The sequence below is a fragment of the Budorcas taxicolor genome, chromosome 11 (genome assembly GCF_023091745.1).
Source record: "Budorcas taxicolor isolate Tak-1 chromosome 11, Takin1.1, whole genome shotgun sequence".
Lineage (NCBI taxonomy): Eukaryota > Metazoa > Chordata > Mammalia > Artiodactyla > Bovidae > Budorcas > Budorcas taxicolor.
In genome coordinates, this window is record NC_068920.1 from 131976539 (window position 1) to 131993614 (window position 17076).

At 51.3% G+C, this 17076-nt stretch overlaps 3 protein-coding genes across 3 annotated transcripts; 2 read left to right on the top strand and 1 right to left on the bottom strand.

The window, feature by feature from the left end:
* Positions 1 to 724: 724 nt before the first annotated feature.
* Positions 725 to 1921, top strand: PRR30 (proline rich 30). Its single transcript, XM_052649846.1, has one exon. The coding sequence runs from the start codon at positions 725 to 727 to the stop codon at positions 1919 to 1921; it is 1197 nt and encodes a 398-aa protein (XP_052505806.1).
* A 1262-nt stretch (positions 1922 to 3183) lies between these two features.
* Positions 3184 to 7265, top strand: PREB (prolactin regulatory element binding). Its single transcript, XM_052647818.1, has 9 exons — positions 3184 to 3537; positions 4311 to 4503; positions 4691 to 4911; positions 5101 to 5181; positions 5282 to 5406; positions 5613 to 5786; positions 5917 to 5989; positions 6180 to 6339; positions 6516 to 7265. The coding sequence occupies exons 1-9, from the start codon at positions 3403 to 3405 to the stop codon at positions 6608 to 6610; spliced, it is 1257 nt and encodes a 418-aa protein (XP_052503778.1). The 5' UTR covers positions 3184 to 3402; the 3' UTR covers positions 6611 to 7265.
* A 12-nt stretch (positions 7266 to 7277) lies between these two features.
* ABHD1 (abhydrolase domain containing 1) lies at positions 7278 to 14347 on the bottom strand. Its single transcript, XM_052647819.1, has 9 exons — positions 14234 to 14347; positions 10220 to 10380; positions 8937 to 9116; positions 8667 to 8712; positions 8395 to 8507; positions 8103 to 8276; positions 7885 to 7933; positions 7621 to 7786; positions 7278 to 7489 (listed from the first exon to the last, which is right to left on the bottom strand). The coding sequence occupies exons 1-9, from the start codon at positions 14345 to 14347 to the stop codon at positions 7278 to 7280; spliced, it is 1215 nt and encodes a 404-aa protein (XP_052503779.1).
* Positions 14348 to 17076: the final 2729 nt, after the last annotated feature.

The following is a 17076-nucleotide window of genomic DNA, read 5'->3' on the forward strand; positions in this document are numbered from 1 at the left end:
TGTTGACTGTATTTCCCTCTCTCCAAGGTCCTCTCTTCGCTGAAGTGCCTTGAGAAACAGCCCAGAGGAACCTTTATTGGTAAGAGTTCCCAGGAACAGAACACCCTCAATTCCTAGTTCCATCTCAGTCTCCATCTCCCAATTTCCCTCTTCTAACTCCATCCTCTCCACCCTACCCTCCCTTCCATCTCCTCTCCTCCTCCATTCTCACCTTCTCTGGAGCTTTTTGCCAGCTCTTCTGACCCCAGGGGTGATATGGATTTAGGATCGTGGCGAACCAGCCTGTACATAGTGCATAAGCCAGAGCCAGAAATGGACCCAGTCTCCCTGTGTCACGGGCTCTGTTTCCTTCTCTACAGATCCTATGGGCTGTGTCGTCCCCCTGGCCCACCCAGATAACTGTTGCTGCCCCTCAGCTCCCAAGAGGCAGCTCAGATCCTCCGTGCCCTCCACCCCTCATCAATGGCTGGCTGCAAAGAAGTGAGAGACCACATTTAGAGCCAAGCTCCTGCCCAGACACTCAGAGAACCTGCTGCTCCAGGGCTGGGTGGCTCCTTCGTATGCCACCAAGAGCCACACCAACACCAGGCTGGAGCCACATTCTGTGCACAGAAGGTTTTGATTTCTCAGCCACTTCAGGCTTGAGAGATAACTGGTCTTGCATCTGCCAGGTCTCTCATCTCTGGTCTTGACTCCCCAGTCCCTTCCTGAAGGATTCAAGGCAATGTTGCCTCCAAACAAGGCCCAGGTGTTGCTACAGAACACAGCGTCCCCTGGGCGGCCCCCTCAGGGCCCCTCACAAACTGCAGACTCCCTTTTCTATAACCTACAACCTCAGCCTTGCCAACAATCACTCCGCTCCACCCGGCCATCTTGCTCTCCTCCCCCACGGTCCCACTCTGCGGGCTCCCATCTCTACTCTTCTGACTCAAATTCGGACTTTGTCTTACATCCCTACTCTTCTTCTCTCTCAAATTCCCCCACTTTCTTTCATCAGAATTGCCTCTCTCTCTCCCCTCCCTGTTCTTCCTCGCCTTCCCGCCAGCTATACCCCTCTGCTACCCTCACTCACTCCTCGCCCTCTCAGCCACAGAACTCCTCTTTCCCCCGCTCACCTTGCCAGTCGCCTTTCCACCTCGAAGATCTACCTACCTCCACTCTCACGTCCCCGAGCCCCAGCCCACCTTCTCGTGGGGTCCACTCTAACAGCCAGGCATGGCACTCGCATCAGTACAGGAACACCAGGTCCCCTGGGGTGGAGGGGGCATGCATGGCAAGCGGGAAGGACCCTGCAGAGTTCAAGGACCCAGGAGCCCTGGCCCAAGCCCTGGTGCTCCATCTGGGGCACCGTCGTATCGCCCACGACTTGCAGCTACTGCTTTTGCAGCGCCTGTGGCTAGGCCAAACCGACAAGGCCCCTGTCGTGGAGTACCCTGTATGCCTGGTGTGTCTCCAGCTCCGCACCCCCTCTTGCCCCATCCCCAGATACAGGACTGGACCCAGGCTGCTTGCTTTCCCCCAGCTGCTGCCCTGTGCCCAGGGCAAGAAATCCGGACCGCTCCGCATGGGCATTGGCTTTGGCCTCCGCCTGCCTCAGGGCCAGGCCAAGGCTCTGCATCTGCTGTCAAAAAGAAGGCCGGAGGAAGCAGGGCTTCAGGCCAAGGCTGCTCAGGCCAGTGGGTGTCAAGCCCAGGTAGCTCAAGCCCCAGCAGCTCCGGCCCAGGCAGATCTAGGGCCAGGCATCCTCTCCCAGAACGGGAGCCTCAGGTCTGTAGGCTGCCAGTCACTAAACTCCACAAGCCATTCAGGGTCTCTAACTCAGGCACTAAAACAGGCTACGGTCCGCTCGAAGCCCAGGCCTTCCTCTGCCCCAAAGAGACCTGCCTCTCCAGGGCCCATTCCCCAAAAGTCACCACTCTAGTTCTAGAGCCACGGAGGCCCCCTGGAGCACCTCCTCTGAATCCCACCAGCCCTGCCCGGCCCCAGACCTCAGGGAGCCCCCGAGACACTCTGAAGGGCTGGCTGGCTGGAGGTCAGGTGTGTTCTCCAGTCCTGAATCCTGGGAGCCCCTTGTGGAGTCTGCTTTCTCCTGGCTGAAGAGGACCAAGGGCATCTCAGGCCCCACTCAGCCTTCTGTGTATCCAATTAAAAAAAAAAAAAAGCCTGCCCCTGCAAAACTTGTGTTTGTGTCTTGCTGAGCAGATACTGTGGGTGGCTGTACCTTCAGGGTGACCAGAACCCAACAAGGGGTGCAGGAGAGTCAAAGTTAACAGAATGGTCAAGGAGAGTGCGTGCGGTATATCTGAAGAGGTCAAGGGACCCACAAGACTTGAGCAACTGAGAGGTGCAGAAGGCTCTGCCAGGCCCTTCAAACATTTAACTCAATTTGGTGGGACAGTTAATGGCATCCCCAGAGATGAAGCCACTGGGCCCCCTCCTCTGATTGCACCTCAGATTAACAAAGACTCATGCTGATGTCACCAGGGGAGCAGCAGGAGGTGTTTCCTTGAAGGGAAGGGTTCACTGCAGAGAAACAGGGAATCCCCACATTGGATGGAGATCAAAAACCCAAAGGCCCTCTCAGGAGGATGGGGGCTAGGCAGAGACCTTCAACTGCCTGGGGGCCAACTTGCCTATCTAGCCATGAACCCTGAGGTGCCTGGACTGGGTGGGGGGCATAGAGAATGGCCAGCCCCAACCTCTGCAAACTTCGGAGGATTGGTGTTCATTGTAAAGAGTAGCTTCCTCATACTAGGAAGCAGTGGCATCGGGATTTGAAGCCAAGTTTCTTTTCAAGTCCACGCTGCCTCCGTTTAAGAGGCAAGAGAGCCAGGAGTGTGACCTTGGATGAATCACTTTGTCTCGGGGCGGGGCGGTAAGCGTAGGGCTACTGCTTGACGAGTCTGCAAGTCACTCTTGAAGTGTGGACAGCCCTGATCCAAGGATTTATTAAAGGCTTATTAACCTCCCTTAATCTTTTGGCCTGCCCCCGCCCCAAGCCAGACGTTTCCGTGAAGCGGCCGCCCGCCTCCACCGCCCCGCAGAAATATGGCGTAGCCTGCCATCATCTGAAAGCGGAGAACGGAATTCATACACCCCCGTTCCGCCAGCCACAGGCGGGCTAGTGCTGACGCGTATCGGCGGCTCTGCGCCTGCGCGAGGAGAGCGGGCTTGGTGCGCCTGCGCGCTGCGAGTCTGCGAGACAGGGTTAGACCGCCCCTGGCAGTGTTAGGGCTTCTTACGGTGTGATTAGAGTTTCGGCAGCTCGGCGGGTGAGAAGGGTCTGGAGTCTTCCCGGCAGCGACCGGACCAAGGTCCACAGCGGCCGGGACAGCAGGCGAAGGTCGGGCGCGGCATGTCCCGGGGACCTCGGCGCCGACAGTGAAGCGCGCGGCGAGCGGGATGGGTCGGCGCCGGACGCCAGAGCTGTACCGGGCCCCGTTCCCGTTGTACGCGCTTCGGGTCGACCCCAGCGCGGGGCTGCTCATAGCTGCGGGCGGAGGAGGTGCCGCCAAGACCGGCATAAAGAATGGCGTGGTGAGTATACAGGCCCGATGGGGCCGGGTCTCACAGCGGGCTGAGGGCGATTCCCGGAGGTCTGGGAGCGGGCCGCACCCCTGCTTCGGACCCTGCCCCTCCCGGGTGGGAACCGCGGCGTGCCGGGCGTCCCGGTGCGAATTTGTCTTGAACCATTCACTGGTGAATTGAGAGGCTCCTAAAGTGAAAACTGCACACAGCGCTGCCTAGGCAGGAACGCTTCAATTCGATCTCAGGAATCAACTCCAGGGATCGTAACCTGGCTTTCTTGGGGAGGCTACATAAGATTTGTCTGTCTGCCCACTGGTAGCGGCGAGAGTGAAATACAAGCTAGGATTCTTCACTCTTTTGAGAGTTATGTTGTTCTGCAGACTAGACGTGATAATCCCAGCCTTGCTTGCTGTACGCAAGAAAGTGAAAAAAAGTGAAAGTGATAGTCGCTCAGTCGTGTCCAACTGTGCTACTCCATGGACTGTAGACCGACAGGCTTCTCTTTCCATGGAATTCTTCAGGCAAAAATACTGGAGAGGGTAGCCATTCCCTTCTCCAGGGGATCTTCCCAACCCAGGGATCAAACCTGGGTCTCCTACATTGCAGTAGATTCTTTACCGTCTGAGCCACCAGCGAAGACCAGTACGCATGAGTGAGGCTCAAAAAAGAAAAAAGTTTGGAAAAAGTCTTTAAACTAGAAAATGCAGGTTCAGACTACAGGATGTAAGTTTGCCCTTGAGGTGCTCTCTGAACCTTACTTGTCCTGGTTCCCTCTCCCACAGCACTTTCTGCAGCTGGAGCAGATTAATGGGCGCCTCAGCGCCTCTTTACTACACTCTCATGACACAGAGACACGGGCCACCATGAACTTGGCCCTGGCTGGTAACATCCTTGCTGCAGGGCAGGATGCCCACTGTCAGCTCCTGCGCTTCCAGATCCATCAGCAGAAGGGCAAAAACAAGGCAGAGAAGGCAGGTGAGAGCCTCCCCGCTAGCTTTGGGCAAAGGGTTAAATTAATGAATTCTTGCTCATCTTGGTCTCTGAAGAAGTAGGGCTGGAGGTGGGATTATGGCAGCAAGAGAGAAGCTGATGTTCACCCCTGGAAAGGGCCAGTAGGACTTATTCTAGAAGCCTGGAACCTGGCAGGCTGTTTGTGTTGCAGGTTCCAAGGAGCAGGGGCCTCGACAAAGGAAAGGGGCAGCCCCAGCAGAGAAGAAGTCTGGCGCTGAAACCCACCAGGAGGGGGTGGAATTCAGCGTAGAGAATTTGCACGAAGTGCAGACAGACTTCAGCCATGATCCACTGCAGAAAGTTGTGTGCTTCAACCATGATAATACCTTGCTTGCCACTGGAGGGACAGATGGCTGCGTTCGTGTCTGGAAGGTGTGGTTTGGGGAGGTAGAGGATGAGTGTCAGTAACAGCAAGGCCAGAATTGTGAGAAACTGAACCTGGGTCCTGGGCAACTTGTGAGTAAAGCTTGCACTGAGTGGCCATTAGTAGAGAAGAGGAGTGGGTATCATTTGCACTCTTGCCGGGTACATAGGCTGACTGTGGTGGTGGTTTGGCTGCAGGTACCCACCTTAGAGAAGGTTCTGGAGTTCAAAGCCCATGAAGGGGAGATTGAAGACCTAGCTCTGGGGCCTGATGGCAAGGTGAGGAGGTGAGAGGGTGGAGAAAGTAGGTGATGATGATGCTTGTCCAGTAAGTGGATCCCCCTAACTGTCCATCCTTGGAATCTTGATTCCTGACTAGTTGGTAACTGTGGGCTGGGACCTTAAGGCCTCCGTGTGGCAGAAGGATCAGCTGGTGACACAGCTGCACTGGCAAGAGAACGGACCCACGTTTTCTAACACGCCTTATCGCTACCAGGCCTGCAGGTGTGAAGACCCCAGAGGGTGGCTGAAAGAGGCACAGCCTAGATGTGGTGGGGGAGTGGGAAAAGGATCAGGGGGAGGCTGGTGGGGAGGGGATCGGAGCCTTGTTGGGTGTTACCCCAGACCTGACCAGGGTACAGGAGGGCACAGACCTCTGAGGAGGGCTGGGCAGGCCCCGGGAGCTGAACAGCCTCTGGCTCGGCCCCCAGGTTTGGGCAGGTTCCAGACCAGCCTGCCAGTCTGCGACTCTTCACGGTGCAGATTCCCCACAAGCGTCTGCGCCAGCCCCCGCCCTGCTACCTCACAGCCTGGGATGCCTCCACATTCCTGCCCCTTCGGACCAGGCCCTGTGGCCATGAAGTCATCTCCTGCCTTAGTGTCAGGTATGAGACAGTGGTGGCTTGGCTGGGTGTGAGGGTGCCCGGGGCAGCCCGAGGAGACGTGCTGCCCACATCCCTGGAGACTGTTGCTGCTGCACAGGATTCCAGGACAGTGAGCGTTTTTTTGTTACAGTGAATCGGGCACTTTTCTGGGCCTGGGCACGGTCACTGGCTCTGTTGCCATCTACATAGCTTTCTCGCTCCAGGTAATGGATGGACCTGGGCACAGCCCTGAGGGCTCTCTGGGGTAGAGATTCTAGGCCTCCTTTTTCACTGAGTGTGCACGAAAGTGTCGGGCCCAGCCTGTAGAGGGAAAGTCTGGGGGCAGAGGGTGTGTTTTCCAGAAGGAATCTTCCAAACTGGGCTTTCCCTCACTAGCTTTCCTCTTGTCCCCAGCGTCTGTACTATGTGAAGGAGGCCCATGGCATTGTAGTGACAGATGTGGCCTTTCTGCCTGAGAAAGGTCGTGGTCCAGAGCTCCTTGGGTCCCACGAAACTGCTCTGTTCTCTGTGGCTGTGGATAGTCGTTGCCAGCTGCACCTGCTGCCCTCACGACGTGAGTCCCTGAGGTGGGGTGGGGGTACCACTCCCCCTTTAGCTGGAGCAGAAACTTGCCCCTCGGAGAATAGGATGCTTGTCTATAGTCACCTGTCCCCTCCTTGAATGGTTCTGTTCTCCAGGCTGCAATGCCACTCCTTTGCCTTCTGAATTCTTCCCTTCTCCCTCCTGCAGGAAGTGCTCCTGTGTGGCTGCTGTTGCTGCTGTGTGTTGGGCTTATTGTTATGACTATCCTGCTGCTCCAGAGTGCCTTTCCAGGTTTTCTTTAGTCTCCCTGCTCCCAGGGAACCAGGGGCCTGGACACTGCCACCTTCTAGACCAGAACGGGGGCCTGGACCCCACTGCTCACTCCACCTGGGTCCACAGCTGAGGTTGCCACGGATAAGACTGATGGGCAGTGCCTGCCCTTCCCATTTAAAGCCTGGCTCTGGCCCTGTGCAACCCTGAGTCCTGGGAACCTTGCATTCATCATCTGTGGATCCGCCCAGGACAGTGGTGTCTGAGGGCCAGGCCGTACCACTTGCCTCCTTCCCTCTGTCTACCAGGGGCTCCAGAGTTGAGCTTGAACTTTTTCTCCAGAAATATGTGAAGATGCCCAAGAACTTGGAGGCACTGCTGTGCTGTCCTTCCTGCAGAAACAATCATTTTCTCCTCGTACCCCACAGCCTTGTGGCCAGTTGCTCTTCACATGAGCCCCTGGAATTTGCTGGGGGCCTGCACTGGCCTGGGACTTGCTATTAGGGAAGGAAGGAGCAGAATGAAGATCCAGGCAGTAATCTTTGGGTTCCACTGGGTAGCTCCAAGCCCACCAGGCCATATGCAATAAGTTCCTAGAGAGTCTGCCCTAGCCTTGAGGAAAGGGAAAAGGAACTTTAGCCCATTTGGCAGGAAAAGTTGATATTTAATAAACAAGGAAAGACTGAACTAAGACTCCTGTCAGCTCTTGCCTGCCTCTGAAGGGGTAGGTGACCTGGGTCCCGGCAACTCCGCTGGGTGCTGGAAGATGGCTTTGGCGTACTGATGCAGGAGGCGGCTCATGTAGCAGTGCTGCCAGGGAAGCAGTCCTTCCAGGAAGCCGATGTGGCCGCCCCGGGCCGTGACTAGCAGTGCGACATGGAGAGAGTGTTGGGCAGCCTGTAGGGGAAGAGCTGGGGCAAGGGGAGTCGGAGAGGAGGTTAGGAGCCCTGGCCTCTGCCAAGAGTCCAGGCGCTCTCCACTTGCACCTCACACACGGCCCATTTCCCCTGGGGCCTAAAGCATCTGGATCCCTGGTGCTCACCGTCCACAGGGGAGAAAGGGTCGTCAGCTGCGTTGAGACAGAGCACAGGGATCTGGATGGTGTTGACCTTGGTTCTTGGACTGGCTGCTCGGTAGTAGGCAGCACAGTCTTGATAGCCAAAGACCACAGCTGTGTAGCGCTCATCAAATTGGCGGATGGTGCGGGCCTGCAGGTGGTGGAAGGCAGGATAGGCTAGGATGAGAACAAGGGAATAAGATGTGGGAAGAACAATACAGGGCAGAGGGGAGAGCTGGAAGACTACACCTGTAGGATAAAGTCGACATTCACCACATTTTCCATCACTTTTCTGTTTCTGCAAAAGAACAGAGGTTTGGCTCTGCACCTGGACCCCACCCGGAGCCACCCTCAGTCTTATCTCGATGGAGAAAAGTACACACACGGAGCTGACCCGAGCACCGGGAGGGCCTGGCATATGCCGTCCTACCCTGTTCTCTGCCCTTTGCTCTTCATCAGGACCCTACCGGTTCACGACTTGACAGAGCCCAGCAGTGAGGCGCTGATTGAAGAGCAGTGAGTTCAGGGGGGTCTCCAGGGAGCGGGTGGTCTCCAAGGAGTCCCAGCATGCAGACAGAGTCAGTGCTGCCACCAGGCCTGCTGCCCGTCCCGTTCGAGCCAGGTGATTCAGCACTAATATCCTGCAGGGTTGGACCAGGCCATGAAAAAAGGGTTTGCCTCGGGGAGTCGGTACTGGAGATGGGGAGAGGACGGGGAGAAGGAAGACTGGGCCTTTGGGTTAAGTGAGACAGTCTTTACCCTCCGAGAGAGATGCCCACAGCCAGCAGTGGGGCTTGGGGGTAGCGACTCTTTATGTGGTTGATGACTGTCACCAGATCTTCAGTGTTGCTGGCACAGAAGGCCCTATGGGTCTGAGGCAAACCGGATCATTGGGTAGAGAGGGGGTCCTTGGCCAGAAGGCAGAAAAATGAAAGGACTCAAGAAATGGAAGACAGGTAGGTAGAGGTGCAGGACCCAGGATATCTGAAGGGAGTGGAGCGAAGGACCACTAGAGGAAGGAGGGTACTCACCAGTAGTTCTTCCCCGCGGCAGCCCCGGTTATTAAATACAACAGCCCTGTGGCACACACAGGTACATGTTAGCCAGACCCTCCCTACAGGCTCTTCTCCCCTCTTGGTAGCTTTCAGAAAGGCCTCAGTCATAAGGTGCCCTTCATATGGCACCTTCTCCCCAGAGTTAGCAGGGTCTGAATTGACACCGCCCCCATCCCACCCCACCATGCGCACACAATTACAAGTTATCAGACATCACCCAATTCTCTGGGCTGTTCCCATCCTTACCTGTAGCCATCCTTCAAAGCTTGATCAACTAGGTGCAAGATATATGTCTCCTGACTACTGCCTGTGATGCCAGGAAGCAGTAATACAGTGGGCTGGGTACTAGGGTCGGGGTACTGACTGTTAGACTGGCTGGCCCAGTCTAGGAGGATCTGGCCTCCATCTGGGGTTTCCAGAACTTCACTGTGGTTTTGGAGAAAAAGGCACACAAAGAAACTATTAGGATTAGGAACTCCATGTACTTCGAAAGATTTTATACCTTCCTCTCCCTCCCCAATCAACTCCCACAATTTCTCATCATTTGAGGGCACGTATTGCGCAAAACCTGAAGATCATAACAAAGTATAATGGTGACATAAAAGATTGAATATTAAATTACCTCGTGGTTGTACATACTGCTACTTAGTAGTTTGTCACTCAGTTGAGTCCGACTCTTTGCGACCCCATGGACTGTAGCCTACCAGGCTCCTCCCTCCATGGGATTCTCCAGGCAAGAGTACTGGAGTGGGTTGCCATTTCCTTCTCCAGGGATCAAACCCGGGTCTCCTGCATTGCAGGCAGACGCTTTAACCTCTGAGCCACCAGGGAAGCCCATACTGCTACTACTGCTGCTAAAGTCACTTCAGTCGTGTCCGACTCTGCGACCCCGTAGACAGCAGCCCACCAGGCTCCCCCTGTCCCTGGGATTCTCCAGGCAAGAACACTGGAGTGGGTTGCCATTTCCTTCTCCAATGCATGAAAGTGAAAAGTGAAAGTGAAGTCGCTCAGTCGTGTCCGACTTCGCGACCCCATGGACTGCAGCCTACCAGGCTCCTCCATCCATGGGGTTTTCCAGGCAAGAGTACTGGAGTGGGTTGCCGTTGCCTTCTCCGATGGTTGTACATAAGCCCTTCCATATAGCCACCCTGGTTACCCTCAGCACACTGAGGTAGATGGAGTGAAGGTTGCCTCCATTTTGAAAGGGGTAGATGAGGGACTTTGTTGGTGGTCCAGTGGTTAAGAATCCACCTTCCAGTGCAGAGGATGTGGATTTGGTCCCTGGTCGGGGAACTAAGATCCCACACATCATGAAGCAGCTAAGCCTCCGGGCCACAACTACTGAAGCCCATGTACTCTGGAGCCTGCAGGCTACAACCTGAGCTTGCCTGGCACAACTGGAGAGTTCATGTGCCGCAACAAAAGATCCCGAGTGCCACAATTAAGACCTGACTCAGCCAAATAATTTTATTCCCTATAAAGATTTGCTTATATTTGCAGCTTCCCGTTCACCCCCATCTTTCTCTTACCTCGAGTAAGGGACTATCGGCCGGGACTGCAGTAAGACTCTGAAGATGGTTTGTAGACGCCCCTCAAAACACCAGAGCGTAGGATAGAAAGTCTCCAGTGTGACTGGACAGTGTTGCTCCAGGAAGGCCAGAAATCGGGACCCAGTCACCAGCTGTGGCCTCTGTAACCACACAACACCATCGGCCTCACTCCCCTGATATTTGCACCAAGCCAGTGAGGTGCCCAACACCAGAGAGACCTCTTCCCAGAGGGCAGCCTGGAGGGCACTGCCTCATCTGGGGGTGAGGAATCTAGCATACCTCAATCTGGAATCCCACTAGAGCCCCGGAACTCCAGACCTAGAGTGTCACCTTGCCAGAACTGACCCTGAACCAACTTCCACACTCAGCCTATCCATGCCCCAAACCCACTTTGGAGATAGCAACTAATATAAGTTACCCAGCTGATCTCCTGCAGGAAAGGTTGGGTCCTGAGCAGAGGCTGAAGAAATGCAGTACTATTCAATCTGTGACTTCTGCCTTGCAGTTGAATTACCCACACTATCATCTCAAAACCATCTCTGGCCACACTGGCTCCTGATTTTAGCACTCCATTGTTATATGTTCCCATCTCTTATTGTGCGTGCTTGCAATGGAAGGGCTTCTTTTTACCACAACACCTCGTTTTCTTAACAGCCCCTGCTGTTGACTGTACTCTAATGGAGGAATAGTCCCAGTGTAAACAGATTTTCTCTTCCTTCCTGCCAGCCAGGGGGAAGGTAACAGGGATAGAATGAGGGGGCAGATGAGGTCAGTGGGCACCTAGCCCTAACTTTCAACCCCTTTGCTTGATAGTTCTGGATATACATCAAGTAAATGAGAGGGCCTTGTCATATAGAAGGCTTGTAAATGGGGAGTATGCTGTACAAAGACAAAAGGTCTCAGAATCAAAAAACAGAAATGGCATTTCTGTTGCAGGCCTGAGGGGACCTGAGGACCAGACTCCTATCTCTTCCTGTAGTCAAAAGGGGCTAAGTAAGTGATGAACTCAAGAGGCCAGGTTGTAACTCATACCTTGGTTCTTAAGCCCTGGAATAATAACATCTGTGATTCACTATATGCTATTTGCTAGCACTAGGCTAAACCCAACCTTACTATAAATGAAACTATGACAAAGATTAAGTTGTTTGCCCAGAGTCACACAGCAAGCAAAAGGCAAAGTGGAATTAATAATGATATTAGGCAAAACATTCTCTGGCATAAATCATACCAATATTTTCTCAGGTCAATCACCCAAGGCAATAGAAATCAAAAATAAGCAAATAGGACTTGATCAAGCTTACACCCTTTTGCACAGCAAAGGAAACCATAAACAAAATGAAAAATCAACCTATAGGATGAGAAAAAACATTTGGCAAAGAACGCAACCAACAAGGGCTTAATTTCTAAAATATACAAACAGTTCATACAACTCAGCAACAACAAAAATAGACAACCCAATCAAAAAATGGGCAGAAGACCTAAATAGACATGTCTCCAAAGAAGAAATGCAAACGGCTAATAGGCACATGAAAAGATGCTCAGCATGTCTAATAGAAAAATGCAAATCAAAACTACAGTGAGGTATAGTGAACTACTACCAATCAAAATGACCATCATTAAATGCTCTATAAATAGTAAATGCTGACAAGGACGTGGAAAAAAGGGAACCCTCCTACACTGTTGGTGGGAATGTAAGTTGGTACAGCCACTATGGCAAACAGTATGGAGGTTCCACAGAAAACTGAATCTAGGATTACTGTATGATCCAGCAATTCCACTCCTGGGCATACAGCCACACAAAGTTCTAATTCAAAAAGATATGTTCTATGTTCATATGTTCATAGCAGCACTATTCATAATAGCCAAGATATAGAAACAAACTAAATGTCCATTGACAGATGGATAAAAAAGATATGGTACCTATATACAATGGAATACTACTAAGCCATAAAAACCCAGGAAATAATGCCATTTGCAGCAACAAGGATGCAACTACAGATTATCATACTGAGTGAAGTATGTCAGAAAGAGAAAGACAAATACCACGTGATATCACTTATATGTGAAATCTGAAATATGACACAAACCTATCTTCAAAACAGAAACAGACTCATGGACATAAAGAAGATTTGTGGTCACCAAGAGGGAGGGGGCTGAGGGAGGGTTGGAGTGGGAGGTTGGGTTAGCAAAAGTAAGCTTTTATATGTAGAATGGATACACAACAAGATCCTACTGGATAGCACAGAGAACTATATTCAATATCCTATGGTAAACCATAATGGAAAAGAATATTTTAAAAAAGAATATATATATATTATATAACTGAATCACTTTTCTGTACAGCAGAAACTAAGACAACAAAGTAAATCAACTATACTTCAATTTAAAAATGTAAAAAATATATATTATTTCTAATACTAGTAAGATTTGTTGAGTGCTCCTTATGTTGAGTGCTCCTTAGATACTGTGCTAAGCACTGTACATGATTATATCCTGGAACCTTCACAACAGCTGTTTGAGATATCTTTGAAAATCCACACCTCACAATACCCTATAAACCTTACCTATGATCGCCCTGTGGAAACGTGTATGAATATGTGTCACAGGGCACAAAATGTGCCAAAGCTAGTTAGTGCTGGAGCTGGGAATTGAAACCCAAGTCTGTCTGGCTCAAGAGCTTGTGCTCTTAATCATTTTACAATATTATCTCCTAGTTGCCAAGATTTTGAGTTATCAATCCATTAAATATTTGGTCAGTCACCTCAGAGATGTAGAACAAAGTGCTAATAAAATCACAGGTTTCATGTAACTGAGTTTCATTTTAACTCTAGTAAAGTATTTCCTGACTTATCCCTGAGAATTAATGAATAAAATGCCATTAATCACTGTTGGTGAATCAATACCAATCCATTGCCAAGTTGGACAGTCTGAACAGCATGTCCTCAGAGCCTCCAGAATGACACTTGCCCTGGATTTTAACCAGGATTTGGAACTCACAGAAGTGCTTGTAGTATATAGTGGCAGAGGTTTCTGATTTCTCTGTGGCTGGTTGCAAACAATGGAAAGTGTTTAGTTAAGGACAACTCTGTTCTGAAATAACTGACTTTTCAAATCAGACATGTAAGGTAAGGTTTATAGGGTATTGTAAAGTTTGGATTTTTAAAATTGCTTGTATTAAGGCAGAAGTATTTTATAAACAATACATAGGATGTATAAAGCTCTGCAAATATAGGAAAATTTAGGTAACATTAAATTTCCCAATAGATCTTTTTAAAGGGCTTCAATTAATAGGTTTCTTGTTAGACTCAGCTACTTTGAGTTTAATGAAAATTAAAAGATTTTGATTGGGGGGATATGCAAATTTCAGTGAGAATAAACTCTCCAAGTTCATTAAAATCATCCTCTTCAGGTTTTTCCATTGCACTATACATGGAGAGCCTAGAACTTAAAACAGGGCTCAATGAGCAAGGACAGTTAGGGTATTCCTAAGATAGGCAGGAACCCCTCCCAGTCCTTAAGAGACGCAAGGTCCTACTGATGGGGTGATGTTGGGAGTTACCACCCCACACACTGGTTTCTTCATTCAGTGCAACTAACGAGGAAGTCAGCTAGACTGCCTAAAAAGAAAACCACAGTGTGTGTATCTCCCTGTCACCTCAAGATACCTTCCACCCCGCCTTTCTGCAAGCTTTGGTCCACATAATAAGCAACAGCATCCTTCCGATGCCTGAGAGGCCCAGCCGATATAGGGAGTACGTGGAGAATGCAGAGAATCTAGGCAAAGAATCAACTCTCTTTTCGGTGTTAATAGCAAAGCTGAGCCTGGCTGGAGCGCAGGGCAGGAGTAGTGGTGGGGTTGTGGCGTCAAAATTTCACCTGGGCCTGGACAGCCAACCAAGCCAGCTCCCACAAAGGGCTCGAGCCCCGATTGGAAGTGGCCCCTGAACTTCAGTAACCTAAACCCGCCGGCGAGAGCTCTGGACCCGCACCCACCTGGGGCACCCACGTCCAGTAGTAGCCCAAGTAGAGGGCAGCGCCAAGTCCCAAAAGCAGAGAGAAGGACTCTGTCCAGGTGTCATCCTGGGGGCTTTGAGAGGAGCTCAGCATCTTGTGTTGCCGAGTTTCGATTTCTAAGTTCTTGACTGGATCCGGGGCTTGAACTTCGATTAATGGGCCCGCAGGTGCGCGCTGGGCCCTGCCCGTTACACGCCATTGGACGGCCTGTGCAAGTTCGGCCTCCACCGCCTGGCGGTTCGGGGATGTGGGCCCCGCCCACCGGCGGCGGGCGTGGCGAGGGGCGGTGCTAGGGCGCCGGGTAGGTGGGCGGGCTGCGCCGGCAACTTTGCGTGGAGCTGACCCGACTGACCTGCGAGTGGCTTTACTGCTTGCGGCCCTGGTCTCGCGGCCCTGGTCTCGCGCCTCTGCGCCTCTTCCTTCCGCTTCACGGTCACCGGCCGTGCAGCCTCTTGTGAGGACTAGCGACCTCGCCTACAGTCGCCATCTTAGTGAGGGGCAGCTCCAGTTTTTTTTTCCTCAAACCCTGCCCTGGCGGCGCGGCGAGGCTGGCAGCCTGGCTAGAGTCCCCCAGCCATTCATCAGTCACACACAAAGGGCACAGCCACTCGTGTGGTAACAGCCTTCCAGTCCCAGTGTTCAACCATTCACAGTGGTCCTCGCACTGGGACACATTCACACTGTGACACACTCACACTGTGACACACACGGTGTCACTTAGCGTTCAGCCACTGAATGAGTGGCGTTTCACACAGTGTCACACTCACATGGGTTAAAGCCACGCATAGTGTCACTCTATGCTGTCCACACGTAAAGTAGATATTTACTCATCACTCTACCAGCTTGGGATGCTGTTCCTGTCTTCACTGGGAGATGGAAACAAGTCAGTAATCTACTAGAGCAATGACCCTCAGTCCTGACTGAAGATTGGAATTGTGTGTGTTTCTAACACCAGAAGTGCCCAGGCCCCACCTCCTGATATGGTTGGTCTGGAGAGGAGCCTAGGTATTAATATAACTTACAGGTTTTCTGGAAGACTCTAACGTGTAGTCAGGGTTGAACCCCTGCAATAGGGTATGGTGCTAGATAAGGGAAGTACTAGCTGCTGCGGGAGCCCTGGGGAAGGTGCCCAGACGCCATGGATCTGAGAAAGCATACCTAGATGTTAAATGACAATACATTTAAGGTGAAATTTTAAATTAAAAAAAAAAAAGGAGTTTCCAAGGCAAGGTGGAAGAGGGGACAGAGTAGTTGTTCCAAAAGGGGGAACAGCACAAACAAAAGCCTGGATGTGAGGCTTCTGAAAGGAACCAAAAGAAACTGGGTGTTGCTGGAGCATATGAGATGGTCAGGAATCTGGTGTGGCCAGTTGCATAAAGGATGCTAGAGCTTATCCCATGGGTGGAGGAAAGCCATCCAAGAGTTTTAGTGGGTGACTTGATTGGGCTTCCCATGTGGTGCTAGTGGTAAAGAACCTGCCTGCCAATGCAGGAGACATAAGAGATGCAGGTTCAATCCCTGGGTCAGGAAGATCCCCCGGAGAAGGAAATGTCAACCCATTCCAGTATTCTAACCTGGAGAATCCCATGGACAGAGGAACCTGGCAGGCTACAGTCTAGGGTCATGAGCTGAAGCGACTTAGCATGCAAGGGTGACATGATCAGAGTTATGTTTTAGAAGAAACATTCAGGGTGCTTGGAGAATGGACTGGAGGGGGATGAGAACGGAAGGAGGTCAGTTAGAGGCTGTTAACAGAACTTTGGCATGGAGCATGGCTGCCTGGCCCTTGAAGATTATTAAGATAGGAGGCAGATTTGATAGGACTTGGTAGTAGGTTGGAGGTCGGGAAAGAAGGAGGAATCATGAATGACCCCCAGTTTTCTGACTACATAGATTCAGGGATGCGTATGGGACTTGACCCTAGGATAAGGAAATGGGGAGAGGGGAAGTTTTGAGGAGGAAGATGGTGTATTCTGACTCAGACACATAGAGGCTGGGGTGCTGATAGGTGTTCTAATTGTGTTGTGTTCTAATTGTGTTTTCTTAGATTCTGAATTTGTCTATTTGGCATCAATTAATCACAAAGCCAAACTAACAGCCAGAGTTGTTCACCTCCCTTCTGCAATCCAGAGGCTATCCTCTGGGATTTCCCTGGTGGCCCAGTGGTTAAGGCTCCCAAGTTAGCATTGCAGGGGGCAAGAGGTTGATCCCTGGTTGGGGAACTAAGATCTTGCATGCTACATGGTGCAACCAAAAGATTAAAAAAAAAAAAAAGAAATTCCTAGAGGCCATACTCTGAACCACTTCCTTTATCCAACTCTCACACACCAAACCAATATTCTCCCTTTCCTAAATCAACCCAGGACGAGAGACTCGTCAACTAGGAACAGCCTCTGTGCCCCCAAAGCCCTCTGAAGTTTTTCAAGCTAGTCAAGCCTAAACTGTTCACCCTGCCCTGTCTTGCTTTTCTAGCTTAATAAAGGCTGTGGCCTGTGCCTTCCCCTTGCTTCTTTCTGCCTCTGACCTATACTGGTGCTTCCCTCTGTGGTCCTGTTTGGTAAGCTGTGCCTCTTCCTCTTAAGGGAACTGTAACATTAAACTTCTCTTTCATTGGCATTGACCTTTCTGTGCTGTCATTCAGTCACCTTTAAAACTTAAAATCTGGCACAAGTCAGTAGGCTGTTCAGCTCCAGAAGTGTTCTGGGGCTAAGAGATTGTATTTGAGTTATGGTAGTTATCAGCATTCAGATGATACATTAACTTGTAGGATTGCCATAACAAAGTGCTGCAAACTGGTATCTTGAAAAACAGAAACTTTTTGT